The sequence below is a fragment of the Anopheles arabiensis genome, chromosome 2 (genome assembly GCF_016920715.1).
Source record: "Anopheles arabiensis isolate DONGOLA chromosome 2, AaraD3, whole genome shotgun sequence".
NCBI classification, from domain to species: domain Eukaryota; kingdom Metazoa; phylum Arthropoda; class Insecta; order Diptera; family Culicidae; genus Anopheles; species Anopheles arabiensis.
This window is the reverse complement of record NC_053517.1, coordinates 50,712,280-50,732,605: the sequence shown is the minus strand read 5'-3', so window position 1 is coordinate 50,732,605 and position 20,326 is coordinate 50,712,280. Positions and strand designations below refer to the sequence as shown.

Below are 20,326 nucleotides of genomic sequence, written 5' to 3'. Positions count from 1 at the left end.
CATACTAAATGAAACTTGTTGCTTACGTGCAGTTTGGTTCGCTCTTATGATAATGGAATGTAGGTTATGAAATTTCAAAAAGTTGATAATATTAGTTTCATCACCCGTCGCTTGCTTTGTATCAGCTGCAATGACATCATCCTCGGAGTCGCCGTGCAGTGCAGTCCTCTCACCATCGATCGTGGCGGCTTCGAGCATAGACAGTACGGTTCGCTTGAGGAAACACGGCAGTAGTTTCTTGCTTTATGGTTCGTTTGCTAAATTTTACTGCCTCCGATTATAAACTGACAATTAATTTATAGAGAGTCTCGTGGTTCATCAATGAGCGTCTACTTTGGTCGTAAATTATTGTTGAGAACTTTGCTTCCTGTTGTTGAAACAGCGATTTCTGATTCGTCTAACGGCTCTCAAGCATATATCTACCGAGGAATCATTGCAAAAGTGTATTACAAAAAATTGTCTTAAAATAGTGAACTTATGCTTGATAAAAATATGAACTACAGTCGATTTAAGATTAACCACATTGCTGCTATCGACGGTCACCTGCTTGTTTTATGAGAAAAGGGAGTAGCTACGCGTACCAGCTGCTTGCATTAATGCGTTATACGCACATTCTACTTGTAACGCTGTCAGCTGCTGTTGGTCGTTTTTTTTTCATTTTTTTTCATTTCCTCTGGAGAGCACCACAATGAAGGCACCGTGTGACATTCTTCTCATTTTTGCACAACCAAACAACGCAAGATGGTTTGAACTGGTCCTTCCCCCCTCCCTCCTCCCCTTTTAACAATGTTTCTGTATGGCACCGTTCCCGGTTTGGTTTCATTTTTGGAGGCCGTTGAAATGCTTAATTTGTAATGCTGGTTTTTGATGGCCAGTGGCTGCTACACACCGCCGCTCCGGTGTGTTACAAGTGAGCTGGAATAGGAAAACCGCAAAAAGAATACCAGCTGGGCGTCACCCCGTGTGGGCCCCTCACAGACCCCGTTCGATGGTGCGGGTTTGCTTTCACAACTCTTCAGTCTCCGTGTACTTGGCGATCAGTCAGTCAGCAGCAACATGTTCTCCGAAGCGTAACATAAATAAGTCATCTGGCACGGTGGCAGCGTTGCATTTCATTTATTTTTAGGCGAGCCGGTTAGCGAATTGGCACCGGCGTATGCGGGATAATGCGGAAAAGTGAATTTCAAATTGGCGTCTTGTTAGGTATTCATTTATTTTTTGTATTATAAAATTTTTGCCTGCTACATATTTACATTGATAATAAGCTTGCAGCTAAAGTCGAGTGGTGCATCGTCAGCACTCTCTACCACATACAGCAGCAACAGCCTGCTCCCGGTTTGTAATTGTTGCGGTTAGTGAAAAAAGAGGCCAACGGTTTAAGAGTGGCGATGTTCTGATGCTCCTTTTTTGTGAAGTTTAATCGAATTTCCGTAAATTTTGCTGAGGTCTTGACTGTCCCCGACGATGGCCTGTGTGGTCAATAAAAATCAATATCGAACACTGTATGTGTCATGTGCGGTTTTGCTTATGCTGTAAGACAACCAAATTTAAGGTTTTGTTTGGCTATTTAATTGATCTATCTGTGCATTGGCGAATCTTTGCTACTTTGAGACAAGGTTTACGTAAGTTTTTGTGTACCTATCTCTACGGACATCTGTCAATTTGACAAATGGATAAAAATACGTATTTCGAAAAAAAAAATGTTAAAAATCATGAAAAAACCCTAATTTATGAATCGTTTCACATGTTTGTTTTCCATAAAAAACAATGCAAAATTCTAATGTATTGTAATAGTCGTTATTGTTTCACCGAACATATGAACCGATATCTTTTCTTTCTTTTTTTTAACGATAATAAGTGATTTATAGCTCACTTTTATTCCTACATTTGCTTTTGTTGAAAATTGTTACATATCAACTGAATAAACTAAATGTAATCAACCCACCCGTCAATTAGACGGGTTCCGTAGAGATAGGTATACCACATTTGTATCTGAAAATCTATGAAAGTTATCATAATAATACTTATGCTACAAACTCAAAGTATGTTATGATAAATTTACGAAAAGTAAAAATCAAGAAACAAAAGGTATTTTTAGTATTTCACTCCAATGTTTAAATTCCGTCAAATTGAAGGGTTGCGTAAACCTAGTGTTAAAGGACCCATTGATTGAACTCAATTTTTAATGTTGTTAAAATTAGAAATTAGTAAAGATTTCAGAAATAAAAATTGAATTAAGATATTCTTTACTTGAATGCTGTTACTTTGTCCAACAAACTATCTAAACAGTAATAGTTCTATCGGTGTATTTCTATTGACAGTTCCATTTTGCAGTTTGTTCCAGTGTAATTATTGTACCCTTGGCGTTGTACTCTTTTACATTTGATTTCCTGCTTTCCTGGTATTGCTCATTTCGAAGTTAATCTGTGTGAGCTCAGGCCATTCACTAAGGCCGACTTAAGTTTGCGGTAGATTTATGGTGACGCGACCCTGTCCGCGCAGCTGGCGTTTGGCTTTAACTGGTCGCGCTCATCGTTCTGGTGGCGCAGCGCGGTCGTTAAACTCTGCCGCTGGGTAAATATTCTTTCTCTGTGTGCGTGTTCGTGGATAGTGGATGGATCATCGATGTACGATGAGGGGAAGAACGTTTTGGTCGATGGCCCCCGGCAAGCGTGCCCCGCGTACATTCGTTGTAAAAGTGTTGTTACAGTTTTGAAGCATTGGAGCGTGCGTATGAACCTTCTCCCGCGTGCATTGTAAGGTAAGGTACGGGAAGATGCAATCGAAATGCGTGAATACCATGTTGCGCTATGTAATGCTACGGATCGAAAGATCGCTCAAATGCATTTGACTGTAGCAGAAATTGTGGAGGTAACAATGATTGATGACGAAAATGGAAAAAATAGAGATAAAACTTGGAGCTTTTGGTTTTATTATTTTTGATATTTTGTGCAATTAATTCGATAATTTAAGAATTGCACTGCTGCTATTAAATTGATTGGCCAAATTGGCATTGGACCTTCCAAAGGTGATCTGTTTAGCCGGGCTTGATATTTATTATCTTTTATCTGTTGTTGTATTCTTTAAAAAACCCATTTTTGTGCTTAAATTATGTGCGCAAGTGAAGTTTGTGCCTTTAGCTCTAAAAAATGAAAACTTTTGGTTGGAAATGGTTAAACTTTTCTTTTGAGCCTGAGACATTTCCTAATCTATATGCGTCCCAAAGAGCACCTAGACGGACAAAACCAGCCAAGATAAATCCACTAGCAATAGCTAGAAGTAATTAGCGCATCGTACCAACCGATTCGAGATTAGGCTTACTGTTACTGTTTCGAAATTGCAAAAGAAACATCTCATTACCGCAATTAGGCCACTGGGATAGCTGTTATCTTGCTTTGCGGGAATCATTCCAGAATTGCTGCCCGGTATATCTCGGCTGCAGACAAGGTACTCCCGGACAGAGAACGATGAATAATTAGCGTTCAATTTCGGGTGTACGTGTGCGTTATTTCAAACGGAATCATGTAACACATTAACCGATAATGGAAAGAATAAAACCCCATCTGGGTGATCATGTGTTTTGTGTGCTAGTTTTATGTATATGGAAGTGTGTGTACAAATCTGCACAGTGTATGGGTAATTGATTACATTGAATGGAAGTAAATCGATCATAGAATAAGCTTCCTCCTTTCCTCAATCATTTAGGTGTGACTATTTAATGGAAATAGTGTTTTAAAGAGTGTTAAGTGTTTCGAATTCCTAAACAGCCTCGCCGTTTGCTTTGGGAGAGCAATGCTGTATTGAATTCTTCCAGCCAAGTGAACGTGAGGTGGCTAAGTGATAGTAATTAGACAGAAATGGGAGGTGTGTTTGAATATGTATGAAGACTTCAGGTCCGAAGTGTCCTCCACCTTAACGTAACGTTCATAGTGTGGCGCAACACAACACGTACACGTGCACAATAGGAATATCTTATTTTTTAGCTTGAACTGCTTGCGGTTATCATCGATCATCTACGCGGACATAATTTTGATCAGCTGTAAAGATTGTAGTGGCAAAAAGTATTATTTTGTTCGACTGTACGCTCTTAAGCATATTGGTGTTGGTCGTCAACATATCGTGCTTTACCACAAAACCATCCGACGCAGCGGATTATTGCGCAGTTTACTTACTTTTGTTGTGTCTGCTGGCTAGCACACACGGGGGGTGCCTAAGACAAGAACAAAGGAAAGAGGAACGCACACGTTCATAGTCTTGTGCTTTGTTTTTTTGTCAAGCCTGGTTTCGCTGCAGCAGCGTGTTTAGCGTTAGAATGCTAAATTAATAAAACGATACATGGCGTAGTCTGGGATTTTCTTTCTTCCGCAATATACGCTTCGATGGCGACGCGTGGACATACTCGCCACTACCACGCACGCGATGGTTGATTGAGCTGCGGTGCGTCGTCTAGAGTGTATCATCCGGTGCACTTGAGCCTTTATCATGCTGTTTTCTGCCGTGTATCTGTTTCCCTCTCAGACGGGCGCTTATCGGGCCCTTGCGAGTCTCATGTGAAGTGCCCAAGCGAAGCGTGTGTACTGTGATGTAACACAAACGTCTTACCCGAGAGTGGTGCCTGGCGAAGGTTGGGCGGAAATCAAATCGTCCCCAGAACACCTCTACTGACCAACATCGGTGAATAGAAGTGGCTGAAGCGCTGCTTCGTTTATCAGAACGAGGGGTGGATGATGGTTTATAAGTGTAATTGCTTTTGAAGCAGAGTAGTTGAGCTATCTTAATGCAATTATACAGAAAAGCAGGTAGTAGAATGGACAATTGTGTGTCTATTTGCTCGGTGATAACTTGAGTATTGATAACACTGCTGGTGCATACCATTTCTTTGGTCCTTGTCACCGTTGTGTTTGGCTAATCAAAACTGCACCGCACAATGGAGTACGTGCGGTAGGATGCAGTTCCTTATCTCGTGGCTGGAATTGGGCAGACGGCCATCGCGGAAGAGAACGGCCACTAATTGATGTTATAAATGTTTGTGATAATAAAAAGTGACCATCATGTCTGGACCTGTTTTGAATGCTACCGGAAATCAGTCATTTAAGCAGAAGAGCTTAAGAATTTCAAATGCTTTTATTCATTGAGTTGTGGATCTACGTAGCATCTGCGCCAGCAATGCACTCTCAGCAAAATCATTGTTTCAATATAAAAATATATTTTTTTTGTATCAGTTTCTACCTTTGTCATTCATTCGATGGCCGCGGAATGTCGCGTAGCTACCAAATCATTTCAGTCGTTTCCAATCCATTCTCCTCAGAGGGCAAGTGCACTGATAACTCAGTCAGCACAGAGGGTGAGAGATTTGCCCTACGGGTTACAGACTACCTACATAGCTTTTAACAAAACACGGGCTAGAAGAATCGATGATAGCCGCTGCATGCTTTTCCCATATCCTGTCCACTTCCCCCCGGGGTTTCACCGTATCACAGAGCACCCAGATGCAACTATCCATTATCAGCGTCTCGTCATGTTTGTGTGTGTGTGTGTGTTGCGTGGTGCACGAAGCAGTCAGTGTTGTTGACGTCAACTGATCGGCTGAGTGCAGTTGGAGTGTTCGAATCAGCTGCGTTTACGCGGGACCGAGAGAGTCAGGTTGTTTGTTTGGCACGCGTACAATTGAAGGGTGGAAGGCGTAGGGGGTACGGGGCGCTGGGCGGACTCGTCTTCTTGTATCTTGCTGCAGCGAAGGGAAGGTGCGTGGGAACACTTTGACTGTTAAAACGTACTTGTTCCATTCGTGACTGGTAATTATCGATTGCTGCTAGTAGGTGCCTGGATAGACAGGGGCGCGTTGTATTAAAGCCCCGTGGCAGCAGCTTTTGTGTGCGTGTCTGTGTGTCGGGGTGTGCATGTGAGTGTGTCTAACTGTGGTAGTAACGTTATTCTCCATGCCGCGCATAGCATTAGCGTAATCGATTAAACCTTCAGCATCACGTCAATATTTAATGTCGCTTAGATTGTACAGTGGCGAACGTGTTCGTATTTCGGTCCTCGTGTCGAATTTTCTCAATTATGGAGCAGTCAGTTACTGTGGTGCTGTCACTCCAGCAAGTGGGTACCCTTCATCGCCCAGAAACCGCAGCACAACACTACGTCTGTAGCAGCCATAATGAAGGCCAACTGTTTTGTCGTTTCAATAATTAACAGCTGATATAAGTGGCGGGTTCAAGCTGTGGTTCGAAGTCGTTTCCTGGTTCAATGTAATGCTTTTCCATCGATTATTTCCATCGATGGATGAATGTTTTCGTGTTCGGCCTTGAAGCGATCTCTTATTCTACATTAAAAGAATTCTACCGCTAGAACCATATTTTGAAAGAATCTTTTGGCTAAACAAAATTAATTCTTTACATAATAGTGGATTCAGCATCTGGAATCAAAATAAAGCCAACCCTTTCCGCAGATTGCAATAAAGGTTCGCCAAAGGAAAACGATAAAACTTTCAGAATTTCTTCATTCACACACCGACCCCTTTGTGTGATGGATGGCATATTAAAATGGGGAAAACCCATGCGTGCAGAAAGCGGTCCAAAATCGATGTAATGTCGCATTCTCGCCGCTTCCTCCTCTATCTATCTATCGGCACATTAACCGTTCCCCTGCATGGACCGTTTTTGTCTGTTTGTTTAGGGATTTTATGACCCCAACACACACACACACACGAACACTCTCCCTCGCTCTCTCCACTGTCGGCACACCATTTATTGCCGACAAATGGCACCTTTTAGAGCCCACGAAAATGCGACAGCGCGCGAACCGAAATACTTTTACACACAGACCCGGGCGCAGAGAAGCACGTTATTGGGGGGCAGTGTTGAATTTCTTCTAAAAGCGGAGTTTAAATGATTTTCTTCGTTTCCGTTTTGAGAAAGAAGTTTTTAAATCACCAACACCATGGCCGCCCCGAACTCCGCTGTTATAGTATGGTGGGGGACTCTGTTGTCGTGGGGCCTATATGCGTCACCCAACGTAGGTGTCACTGAACTCTGTACATTTAATCTCTCTCTCTCTCTTTGTGGGGGGAGGCTTGATGTACACGTGCGTGTTGTGACCGATAGAGGTGGCGATGTGGTTGCAGGAGGGCCGAAGGAGAAAGGGTGTGTTTATGCTCCCGGGGGATGGCCCCTAACGGAGATTTAAAGTCGAGCAGTCATCGAGTTTGGTATGGGTGATTTGGGAGGTTTTGTTGTAAAAGACATTTAAATGAACTATAAATGTTGTAAAATGTTATCAACACACACACACACACACACACACACACACACACACACACACACACACACACACACACACACACACACACACACACACACACACACACACACACACACACACACACACACACACACACACACACACACACACACACACACACACACACACACACACACACACACACACACACACACACACACACACACACACACACACACACACACACACACACACACACACACACACACACACACACACACACACACACACACACACACACACACACACACACACACACACACACACACACACACACACACACACACACACACACACACACACACACACACACACACACACACACACACACACACACACACACACACACACACACACACACACACACACACACACACACACACACACACACACACACACACACACACACACACACACACACACACACACACACACACACACACACACACACACACACACACACACACACACACACACACACACACACACACACACACACACACACACACACACACACACACACACACACACACACACACACACACACACACACACACACACACACACACACACACACACACACACACACACACACACACACACACACACACACACACACACACACACACACACACACACACACACACACACACACACACACACACACACACACACACACACACACACACACACACAAGAACCGTTTACCGCGTTTATTAGAATTAATAATTTAAATCATTAAACAAACAGCAGCCTTTAATAGAAATTAATTTTTTTTTGAGATGTTTAAATCAATCAATTGTATGTGTGGTCAACAGAACAGCCGGAATCTTGATTTTTACACTCTTTTGCATGAGCTGAGCTGTATATTTTACTGCTAATTAGGCGTTATGACGTCTATTAATTTCAACTAATAATTATACAATAAAATTTAATAAAACTCTGTAAAACATTGAGTTTAGTTTCAATTCATTTAAGTTTCAGGTTTGAATCGATACCATATCCCTCTTATAAACCATGACGTGTTGCAGCATTTCATCGGTATTGAATCTACGCCGAGAAGCCTGCCAGAGTTTGGTTCACGGTGCGTGACCGCAGTGTCTCATCGATGGATCGTGCCATTCGTGTACTGTCTCCGTGGGGTTGAAGTGTTTTCTTTGCGGCAAACCCACCAAAAATAGGTTTCCTGAGGGAGCTTCAACCTTTTGGCTCTTTCTTTATCCCCCAGGCTCTTGATATTAACGTTGCTGGTGGCATTTGGCTGTTGGTTAGCCCGTTTGCTGCTACGGCGTGGCCTGGCCTATTGAGCGGACGTTCGACCTCAAGCGGAGTTGATTTATCGGTTTAGCTTGTAATGATGATGATCTTCATGATGGTGATGATGATGATGATGGTGGTAGAATCAAGATGTTACACTGAAATCTAGCATCTGGTAAGCGCACGGACTACGTTTGGGAAGTCAATTTGATATTCGAGCATTAAGAAATGATGCTCTCCCTTTTGTGTGATTTGGTTGAAATGAGATTGTTCTTTTAAATTAAGATTGAGTTTTTCATCTATCGAAACACTTTGTCCTTAATTTTTTTAAATGTATTTTAACTTACATGCAATTGTTATATAATAAGTGTTAAATATTAAAATAAATATTAACGGTCAATTCGATGGTACAGTGGTGTTTTCCGTCAATCCCGATAGAGGACACTATCGAAGTGGAGTCGTGATGATAACGATCGGGCCGAGGAGTCCCGATAGCACGAAAATTCCCGAACGTGGCAAAGGTTACGATCTTTAGCCATTCTTTCACCGATCCCCGAACCAAGCGACTGATTTTTTAGCTACAATAAACTAACGTTGCTTAAAAAACGCTTGTGTATCTAATATTTATTGTACATTCGGGTGAAAGAAAGAATCCTGTTGATAACGTCTCAACAATAAGAGTAAAGGAATTTTACTCATAAAAATCACGTATAACATTTATGAAACACATCATCAGCTTTATATACTTATCTATGTATATAGGCTCAGATAATTTTCTGCAAATGTTAAATAAAACGTTAGGAGTTTTTCGTTTTTGATACACCGTTACTTACAGGCGGTGTGACTGTTTTGGGTAGCAAGATTTATTGTTGTGCTTTCCAAATGAGAGAGTTTACTTTCCTTTTTCCAGCCCATTTTGCCCGGCACTGTGTTTCGAAGGCTGGCCAGGTTTTTCACTGGACAGAGGGACTCCCTTTCAGGTACGGCACAAGGCGACAGCGCCGCAGTTTTGCTGTTTTCACTAAATATGGAGGCTCTAAGAGGGCTTTCGTGATGTTTGTTTGAGTGGCCATGCAAGAAATCGCCATAACTAAGCCGTTGTGGCATTGCGCCAGAGCTGCCGCCGCCACCGACGTCAGGGAGTTGCGTGAGAAATCTTTTTGTTCCTTCGCCGGTGGTTGTATTTTGCGAAATATTTTAACTTCAGTGTGCTGTTTTGCCGACGCATTTGAGAACCAATGAGGGAAAGGTGCGCTACGGCGTTCGTGAAATCTTTATTGGCTTTTTTGATTTTATTTTTTAATGCTCTTAAATGCTCTCATTCCGTTGTCTCGATTGACCTGATTTCATGCATAAGGCGTCTTAGTAACTCCTCTCATTGAACATTGAAACATTAGTTGTTTGAATTATAGTGTTCTTGCCATGTTGCAGCATTACTCATCTCTTTCTAATTTCTCATTTCAGGACGGACGGCACAGAGTCTCCGATAATTACGGAGAGCGATGCAGATACAGATAAACCGCGGATGAGATATGGAGAGCTCGTGATATTGGGGTAAGTTTCTGGAAGATAAAGTGTTATCTAGTGTGTGCTTAACGTATGTGGGTTTCGGATTTGCTATGGTGTATTCTATAGAAGGTTCTGTTACATCCAATTCATCACCCAAAAGCACGTTTATATGCACGTTCTTTGGCTTAAGCTCGATCTCTTAACTATGTTTGGTAGTACGATTTGTTTTTTGTTGCGCATAAAAGCCCACTGTGCCAATCTGTGTGCTCCACTGACCGTGATAAACATGATTGCCATTTTTTTGTGTGCCAACAAACGCTCGGGTTAGGTAAGGAAGGAGAGTCTCCCGTACCAATTGTTCGCACAATAATGAATCGAGCGCGTTCGTTGTCTTGGGGGGGAATCAGATTATCCATAGCATGCGAGGCCATCCAACGGACCTGGACGAGTGTTTGGAAGAGAGTGTGTTTGGGAGAGTGCGTTCGGCACGCTACGGCCTATGGAAGCGAAAGTAGTAGGGCTGTTAGTTTTATGCCTCAAGATTATGCCACACATTTTTTGCAGTAGTTTTGGGGCGGAAGAGTAAGGGTTGAGCGATTGTGTTCTGCTGGTGGTTAAATGTTAAAGCTTCATAGTTCATCAGCGTTTTGCCGGCCACGTGGTGGCTAAAGCCCTCCTCCAATTCCATGGTTTATGTGGTGAATCGTGCACAAAATTCGTGGCTGTTTGTGACGTTTGCAGCAATCCGTTACGTTAGCCGTTGGAATCGTTTGGGCAACACGGACAAATGGCTTTGGAAATATATTATCTGATTAATCCGTTGTTTTAGAGAGTTAAGTAGAGAGTTTTTTTAAATCTCCGACTAATATAAATAAAACATTGTAACAAATTCAGTCGTTTAATTCGTTTTATTTAAATTATACCCTGCTCAGCTGCTAATGTTCCCATCACAATTTACATCGTGTGCACACCGAACCATCTATTTAAATTCTTTGCCCTTTTGGACCAGTATAGAATAGCCTTTGCCCATGTGCTGTTTCTTTAGCCGAAAGCAACCATTAAAGTTCTTTCGTGTTGTTGCCTTTTCCCCTGTCAGTCAATGAAAAACGGTCGGTCGAAGACATGTGCTGGAAACGTCCGGGTTTGTAGAGGTACAAGTAAATGGATCGTATGCCTTCTCGACCTCTCCCGCCAAGCTTTGCCAGACCTGTCCTGACAGATGGTGTAGATAGATTTCTCTGCGGAATCAGTCGGCTTTAAAGTCAGAGCTCCAACACATCTTCCGTAAATGTTTTAATTCGTCTTGGAGCATCGGAAATTTATCTTCGCTTTTGTTTTGGTTCCACAAATGTTGTGCCTTCAGCTTTGGTTTTAAACCCAGACGTTTTAGCTTAATGCGACGTGAAGTTACAATGAAGTTGAGGAATTATAATCATTTAATTATGGAATAAAAGTACGTAGCAGGTTTTGTGAATGAAAGAGTTTTTTTTTAGATGAGGGTTTTGGACATAGCTGTTACAGTGTTAAACCATTATTACATTTTCAGTGTAATACAATAATATATGATTTGTAAGTTTTGATTTTCAAAATGCAATAAAACATCTCTTCGTTTGTCTGAATACCAAGTACAAACAGTAGTTTGAATACAACAAGATGCCTGTATTGCGGCACTGGCACTACTGTCTTTTGCAGATTGATAAAATTTCAGACAAATCCTAAGATGTCTGGGCTTCTAGTGTTCTTAACAATTGATAAAATCTTGAGATCTCTCAAATCTCTTGTTAACATGTCCATTGATTGGTCACGAAAGCACTCTCTTACGTATAAATGCAGCCGCCAAAAGAAAAAGCCGACATCTGAACAATCAGGGAGTCCAGAATCCTCGAACCTGAAGTTGAATGCGGCCATGCTTCAACGCTAACGTGTGTTTTCTCATCTTTATTGTTGAAGCTTATCATTTAAAGTGTTTCATTTCGTTCCACTTACTGTCCCTTTTGTTTTCATATTGCTGCGTTTCATAAAATTTGTGTAGAATAATTAATTTCGTTGTTTTTAAAATGGACATCATTTGTTTTATACTATACTTCCGATGTTGCCTGGACAGTGTAGTATGTGCCGTTTACAAAATGAAATTGCTTGTATGAGATAACCATCATGAATTACTTCTAACAGTGCGTGGTGGCTAGCCCCTTTATGCTGTTACTTGAAGTATCCACAGTATATCCGATATTGAATGGATCATTTTGTTTTATTTCTCTACCATGTGTGCTCGATTGTGCGTGCAGCGTTCGGTACACGCGAGCGGTGTATAACAATGTATCCCTTTTTGGACGGTCCCATGTTTTGCTCTTTTCTTTTTCAGCATCTTTTTGTTACCACCACCGGTTCACGGATTCCTCGAAATTTTAGAAAACAACTTGAGGCTTTCGGTTGCTCTGTGGCTGCGTGTTTTCAAGCAACATCCAAAATCTGAGCCGCCGTGGCTGTCTTGCTGGGTTGTTTAACCACCTTCGTTAACATGACGAAGGAAAGGAAGAAAAAAAAACACATTCTCTCCACGAAGTGTTGTACCTGTTCTGCCATCGCTTGCTCCCGAAAGCTCAATCATCCCCGTATACACGCATGATGAAGAGGTTTTTATTCCGTAGAGGGAGGCAGTCTTCGTCATGGCCTTTTCAAGAGCGAGATCCACCCAAGACGACGGATGGTTAAGTTATGGCGTAGTTAGTGCCTCTGAAGATATGTTGTGTTTTACGACTTTTGGGTGTATCCATATGTTTGTGTGTCTGTAGCCACGAGCAGAACACACTCCCCGTGATGGGGCTAAGCCTACGAAAGACACGTCGGGGAAGAACACATAAAAATAAATTAAAGACGTTTTGGGGAAACGCGCAAGAACGAACGGATCGCTCGGATCGGCTAGAGATTTCGGTGGAAGATAAGTTGCTTATACTAAATTAAATTTAGTCTGTCTGGAGGGCTGTAGCCTATGTCTGCTCGTTTCCGAGAAATGATGGGGTAGGTCCAGTAGGTAGGTACTCGATTTGTAGTGCTGAAGATGTTTAAAATTAAGAATCGATTGTTAAGACTGGGCGAATGCTTGCAATAGTGTTTTTTTCTGAAAAAGGGTTCGATCATTCCACTCCAAAGCTTATTTGTATAATTAAAGTGTTGGCATGGTATCGTCATGTAGTAGAGTCAAGCATTTTAATAATAGGAAAATGTGTTACATCATTTACGCCCCAGGTTGAGGAATCAATTAGTGAAATAATTGTTTGACGCTGGTATTCCACGAAAATGGTTGGACGCTAGAATGAACTAATAATTACTCACAGGAACAGTAATAAACTCATTCCATTTCAGCAACAGCATGGGCTCGGTATTTTTCCCAATTTAAAAATCGTTTTGCGATTGATTAAGGATGACTGTCCATTCCAGCAACAGAATAAAAACACTGCCAGAATGAGAAACGGGAAGGCAGATACACATTACCCCGTGGCAGATGAATCGTTTAAATCACCGCTTTAAATCAACACGCCTGCGTTTAAATCGACCGAAGACTCCAATCATTCTTCAGCAATTCAATCCCGAAAATCTATTTGACTGCGTGGAAAGCAGAACTTTCCTGACAGGTTAATGTTTCTTCCTCCGAGTGGTAGAATCACGGGTCACATGTCCATATCCGCAATGAATTCTGATGAAGAAAGTTAGGAGAATGGACAGCATAGAAAATATCATGAAATCATCGTCACACATGTCTCTGGACGGCCAAAGAAGTTGAGATTTTTCTATTTGCCAAAGGGAAGATTTGTAACCTTCGAAAACAGCGGGTCTCGAAAGAGAGAGAGAAAGCGAGAGAGGAAGAGAGGTAGGAAGTTTGTCATGTGAGCTCTGCCCATTCCCTGTACCGCGGACGGGGACTGCTGGGACCAATTTATGTTTCATTAATCTGTGCTCCCCAAGGTACGACAGCCGATGGAAGAGGATGAAATTGATCCCACCGCCTAAGCGTATCTTCCTTTGGGACACCTTTGCGTTTTACTCTGCATGAAAGGTGATGGTGATTATGTGTAAATGCTTTCAGTGGTGCTTTTGTATGTGAGTGCGCAAGAGATGTAGTGTGATGGAAGTTGTAAAGAATGTCCAGCAACACGTCACGTCGTGGCAAGGACGTGATAGATGATGTTTATGACCTTCTATCGTCAGTGTCTATGACGGCAGGAGGACGCAGGGATAAGTTCACAGCAGCTCAGCTCGATCGATATTTTGCTTTAGAATTATTACATTTATTTTGTATTTGGCCAATGTGTGGTATGATAAAGTATCTTTAAACTTTTCACAGTTTTCAATGCTTCAATTTCAAAAAACTTTTAAAATGGTTTGCGCTGAATAAAATTGAAAAAGCTGAAAAAATTGAAAACGCTGAACAAAACTTGGGAAATTCAACGTAACACTCTGATTAATCCATGTGGTTACCTACGCGTGTGCTCCAGTTGCTAAGTATGGCAAGGATTTTACAAAAAAAAACGAATCAAAATCGAACAGCAATTCAGATGCCAATTAGTTTTGCAAGCCATTAGCTTCCTTTTTGCTTAATTTTGTTCGTTGTCCTTGAGGTTGTCCGATGCACACACGAAACTGCTTAGCGTGTTATAATTTACGTAAATTGAATACTATCGGTTCGTGAGTTTACATCATCATCATCATCATTATAATTGTCCGAGGTCATAACAGCACGCATAAATGTGTTGAATTTAATTAGAATTTGAAGATTATTTTTCCTTCCGGAGACACTGTTTCCAATGACAAGAAGATAATTTAAATGCTTCCTTCTCGACAAATGGTTTTATGTCAGTCAATCCTTACAACTCGTGGAATGATAATATTAATTTGTTTTAGGAAGGAGGATTAATTTTTAGCCATTTTATACAGCTTTAAGAGGGAAAAGAAATTACACATATGTTCGTAACGCATGCCAAAACTTTGCCTGAAAGGAAAAGTAAGATCAAGTTTTGGGAAACTTTCTAACCGCACAGAGATATGTTCCGGTGATACTGCGTGCCGACCGAAACGTGCGGTCACAACAGTGTGCTGGGTGAAAAGGTAGCCAACTATCGCTCCCTTCGTTTTCTGGGGCATTCAGTGAAGGTTAAACCTGTGGCCGGGTTAACAGTTCCTTTGTCCATCATCGGCTGGCGTGAGTGCCAAAGCAAAGCGGGTGAAAAATAATAATCCGACAGTCGAACGTACACCATCCGGTCGATAATGCGAAGTCGCGCTCTGCTCGCTCGTTCGCTTGCTTTGCTGGCTGATTTGTCTGCCGGTCGGGGTGTTCCTTTGGCTTGGTGGTGGTCTACGTTCGGAACATCATCCGTCGCGCCTTCGTTTGGGTGGTGGTGGTAGCCCGTGAATCGATCGCAGCAAAACCTGGCAAGCAAGTGGGTCCAGCCGTGCTGTGGTTGTTTTTTTTTTTTGCTCGCTGCTTGTGAAAGCCTTGACCGGTTGACGGTATGGTGGTATTGGTGTAGTGATGGTGTGTGCGCCTGCCGCCGCTTCATTCGAAACGACGTACCATTCGCGAAGCATCAACCAAAGGCGCAACGACATTCGAAGGAAGCGGCGCAAAGCTACGGCGGAAGTAGCAGTGCCGTTTTTATGTGCTCCGCTTTGGCCAGCTCTCATGTCTTTGGTGCGGTGGGTTAACTTTTCGTATGCATAGTTATGTGTTTTTGCCGTGTGCTATATATTTTGACACACGGTTGTTTTTATGTTTTTTTTCTTCAACATGATTCGTTCCGGCGTTGGTCAAGTGTAACGGCTCGCCATTTCTAAGTCAAGGTTTCGAAGGGAAGAGATTTTCTTTTCGATTTGCCTTTACCTTTTTTTTTGCAATCCTTGGCACGAGGGCCAGCCCACTTTTTGATGGGCTCGATGGCTGTGTCGATTAGAACGCTGTGGCGAATTAATTTTCATTCATTGAGGCCAATTCTAAGGCTAGCTGCGCTTTTAAAATTGCTTCGGATCGTTAAGTCCATCGCAGCCGGCTGGTTTTGACAGAGCCATGGTCAGTGACAATACAGGCAAAAGTGTTTGAAGCAAAAAATATCTAACGTTCTGCAAGATTAATTAAATTCCTTTCAATCATCGCTTAAAATGATGTATAATAACGACCCATGCAAGAAGGGTAAAACAATTCCTTAAAGGAGAAGCAAAATTAATTGTTCACCTTCTTCGCGTTCACCATCGCGAAAGAGCGTAACGCTTTGTAATTTGATAGCATTTTCTAGGTTATTTGTGCGGGCTGGCTGCTTTTTTTCACACCACAATCGATAAAACGGGGCATCGCAAAACAATAAAAAGACCGGTGTAGATTAATGAAGAGAAAAATGTTATCTGCGTACGGTTCATTGGACAGCACACTCTGTGGTAGGATATGCTGTAAACTGCGTGAAACCAGAGGTGGAAGGCAGAATGTTCCATTTTTTTTGTTTTTGGCTAAATGATCTCCTCTCTCGCTAATGAAGTCGTGAACCCTCATCATCGTTGTTTCCTTTGGTTCAACACATTAACCTGAATTTCTGTACCACCCGCTAAAGAAGCAGTTCCACTGGGAGTTGAAGTTTCAAGCAAAATGATACTCTTTGTTGGATCGTCAACCGGGTTTGAATATTGTCTGAAATTTGGCGTTTGTCTTGTCATTGGCAGCCATCTGGTTTTCAGGCCTTCACATTAGATTTTTGTCTGGATAATTGTTTGCTTGTCGGTAGCATCATGCCTGCAGATTGATTGATATATGGTCCGTTTCTTTTACTTTCTTCGCAGATATAATGGCTTTCTACCACAGGGCGATCGTGGCCGGCGCCGGTCAAAGTTCGTCCTGTACAAACGCACCGAATCAAATGGTGTGAAGCGCTCGAAACACTACATCGTACAGTCGCCACAGTCGTCGCAGGCCATCTTGGACGCGAAACAGCACTCCATATCGTACACGCTCTCCCGCAACCAAGCCGTTATCGTTGAGTACAAAGAGGACCCCGATACGGATATGTTTCAGGTAAGCCTTGGTCACACTAAATTAAATGTTATCATTAAGAACAGTGTCCGAAACGAGCTCCATGTTCATCAGATATTGGGTAAATGTTGATGATTGGTTATCCCTTTCTTGGTTGATAATGGTTGCTCAATGAACTTTTGATACCTTCTGTTGGACAGTGTCATCATTATTGAAATTCTTCCGAGAAGGAACAGGAAGACCTCAAAAAGATACATAATCATCCGTCCCCAATAGCCGGTGCTTTAAAAAATGGTCCCATGCGGATTGGCTTCGTTGTGTTGTGTATTAGTTCACTACAGTGTATTTTGAAAGGGACTTTAAAGGTAAATAAAGGAAAGTGTGTCACCATATCCGTGTCTACGCGCTGTTTGGCGCTTTGCAAACAATAAAGACACATTATATTTTCCGGTCCAATGTATACATTGTTGGCTGAAACGTCTTTCCCTTCATCGTTACTTTTGTGCTGTGTGCTGCTAGCCGGCGTCTTCCGGCCATGCTTTGCTAGAAGCTTGAACAGCACACCGCTAGCGTCGGACCGGAAATGCTGTCTTTTTGTGCATTGCGTAAAAAGTAGTATTGACGTGTATTTTTGGAAATCACTTTGATGCTAATTTGTTGTTACAGTAAGAAGTGTTTATGTACAGTGACTGGTATGCTTTTGCTGGAAAATAGCGATTAAGAGGTTACAAGATGCAAGAAAAAGTACAGGTTGACAATATTTCATGTTCATGGTTAAAGGAATTAAATATAGAGTTATTGGCGATATTCCTAAAAAATGGTTTTTTTCGATTGTTTTCCTCACTGTGCGGCCGTGATTTATATGAACTCCTTCGTATCTAGGCATTAATTAACCGCAACAGAACTGAACAACACTCGAAGATAACAGCACATCAGTTGTGGCTCCTTTCCCTTTGCACCAATTGCTTAATGGTTTAATCAGTGCTAAAGCAAGCAGGTTGCGTTGGTGTAGTGGAGTGTGGCATGAGACAATCGAGACGCGCGCTTATAAATGCATCGTTCACAACACACTATCTCTTGTGTTTGTTCGACTGTGTTGACCTTCGAGGGCGGGATTTGTCAGTCGTGCAATGCTTTCGTGCAAACAATGTGCGTCGTACTTGATGTGTGGTGTGCTTCCTTTACGGAACCAGCTCCGTCGTTCCTTGCTGTTTGCGACTGTAAGAAATAATGCATACTATGCCTCTTTCAACTCTTTCATGCGTTGCTCAGAAGCTGGAAGAAGATGGACGATTCTGATCGCATCTTGGTTAAGAACTTATGTTGCTATAATTCAAATCAATGGTTACGTTGAAGTGCATGGCGGAGTAAATAAATCAACATTTTTATTCGAGTTTATTTGGATTGCAAGTTCTTGTTTTCCTATGCAGTTTGTACAGTATGCTTTGGTATATGTTGGTAGGATGTTGATTTAAATGGGATGTATTTATTTATTATAAAAGTGTGCATTTGATATCCAATACGGTCAACAAACGGTTCTTCTAAGGAAGGGCTTGTTTATGTGTATGTGAAGGGGAGTACCATACTGCATTTATACTTCTTCGATTTAATTATTGTTTTATCACATTCGCAGGGCAATAAAAGCTGTGCTTAAGTTGCACATAAAGTAGTAATAATACCACATTACCGGGTGTATATTGTTTTATTGATATGAAGTTAGTTTGTATAAAATTCTGATAAAGAATTGTGCAGTTTATGTACAGTTTTTAAATACATCCGCAACAGGTTCATTGACCTACTACATACTAGCTTGTAATGCATGTGGTGTTGCATATGCATTATCTTACTCTTTATCCAGTTTCGGGGTTAAACGGTTGCTATCTGACTAGTATAATCATTCATTGTTCATTCCGGTTCGACTAAATTGTCCTAAACCGTAGGGAGATGCGCTACCGTTTTGTACGGCACCTGTCAGTTCTCCCACGAGCGTCAAATACCACCCACGAGCGAGCCCGTACAGTACAGTTCTATGCCAAAAGACAAACCACGTTGGTGGTACGGACAGTATGGGGGCATTGTGTGCGTTGTCATAGCGGTAACTGTCACATAATGGGCGTTAATGTTCCTGTCGGTCGATGCTGCACAGGACACTTGCTCTTCCCCACCCGTACGTTAAGCACATTAAAACGTAGGAAAATGCGACTAGCAAAAAAAAAAAAGGAAAACTAAGATTAACCCGCAAAAGAGAACAACTCAACCACCATCCAGTCTGGCCGGTTCTGCAATGATGCATTACGATCTGCACTCACCTGCACTTTTCGTACCTCACTGATCGTGCAGTGTTTGCGACTTGCATGAAGGAGAAACGAGCTGGAAGAAGAAGGGAAGAGTAGATTGTGAATGGAAAAAACTTGATCCCCCCTAGCTTCTTCTGCTCTCTCTGCTTCGCCACGAATGCAACTTCTCCCTGTCACTGTAAATCAATGCCTGCACTTGTTACGCTGTTTTCTCCATTCTTATTACATACTAGGCTTGTGTCTGCGGGCAATGCCCAATGGTACACAGTGTGTCGAATGAAAGGTATTAGTAGCGACGACATTATACATGTATAACACAATTCAAATGACGATGAATGTATGGTCCATGATCCTGTTGACTTTGAAATATATTTAAAAAAAAGTTTTATTATTTAACGTATAGCTTAAGGAACGATAGCTCCAGAAATGCTTTTCACAATTAAATGTAGCAATACAGTGTGGTTCTGCACCACACTGTACGGCCGGTGCATATCGCCATACTGCGCCCGAGTTCACTTTCCAACGCACACAAACACACACACCTACAATCGGGTGTGACTTATTGTTTGGTATGGAAGGTAAAAATAGTTCGCATCTAAAAGTCAGCGAACTTACACAGCTAGACAGAGGGAGCGCTGTGCAAGAGAGACCCCACGCTGTTGACGCCATCACCTCGTGCTGTGCAGGGTGGTGGTGGTGGTGGTGCATTCGAGCGAAGTAACTGGTTCCACTTTCCGCGTTTGCCACTTTGAGAAATTGCAACCTCCCTCACCCTTTTAGCCGGCAACGGAAGGCATGCGAAGATAATGGTGGGACCGGGTGCTGGTAGTGGAGTTTGATCTAACTGTTCATTGCCAGTTTCATGTGCCGCGGGTGTCGTTTGGGACCAGGTTTTCTCTCTCTCTCTCTCTCTGTGTTTCGATCTCGCAGGTTTCTTGGTAGGGCGAGG

General features: G+C 42.2%; 1 protein-coding gene across 4 annotated transcripts in view; it reads left to right on the top strand.

Annotated features, from left to right (window-relative positions):
• Positions 1 to 20,326, top strand: part of LOC120893287 (protein pellino) — a 39,485-nt gene that overhangs the window by 8,448 nt on the left and 10,711 nt on the right. For all 4 annotated transcript variants that reach the window (XR_005738124.1, XM_040295089.1, XM_040295087.1 and 1 more), the window contains 2 exons: positions 10,024 to 10,113; positions 16,891 to 17,122. Coding sequence is in view for 3 of the 4 variants with exons in the window: in XM_040295089.1 (XP_040151023.1) it covers positions 10,024 to 10,113; positions 16,891 to 17,122 (322 nt within the window). In the remaining variant the exon portion in view is untranslated. The remainder of the gene's footprint in view (positions 1 to 10,023; positions 10,114 to 16,890; positions 17,123 to 20,326) is intronic.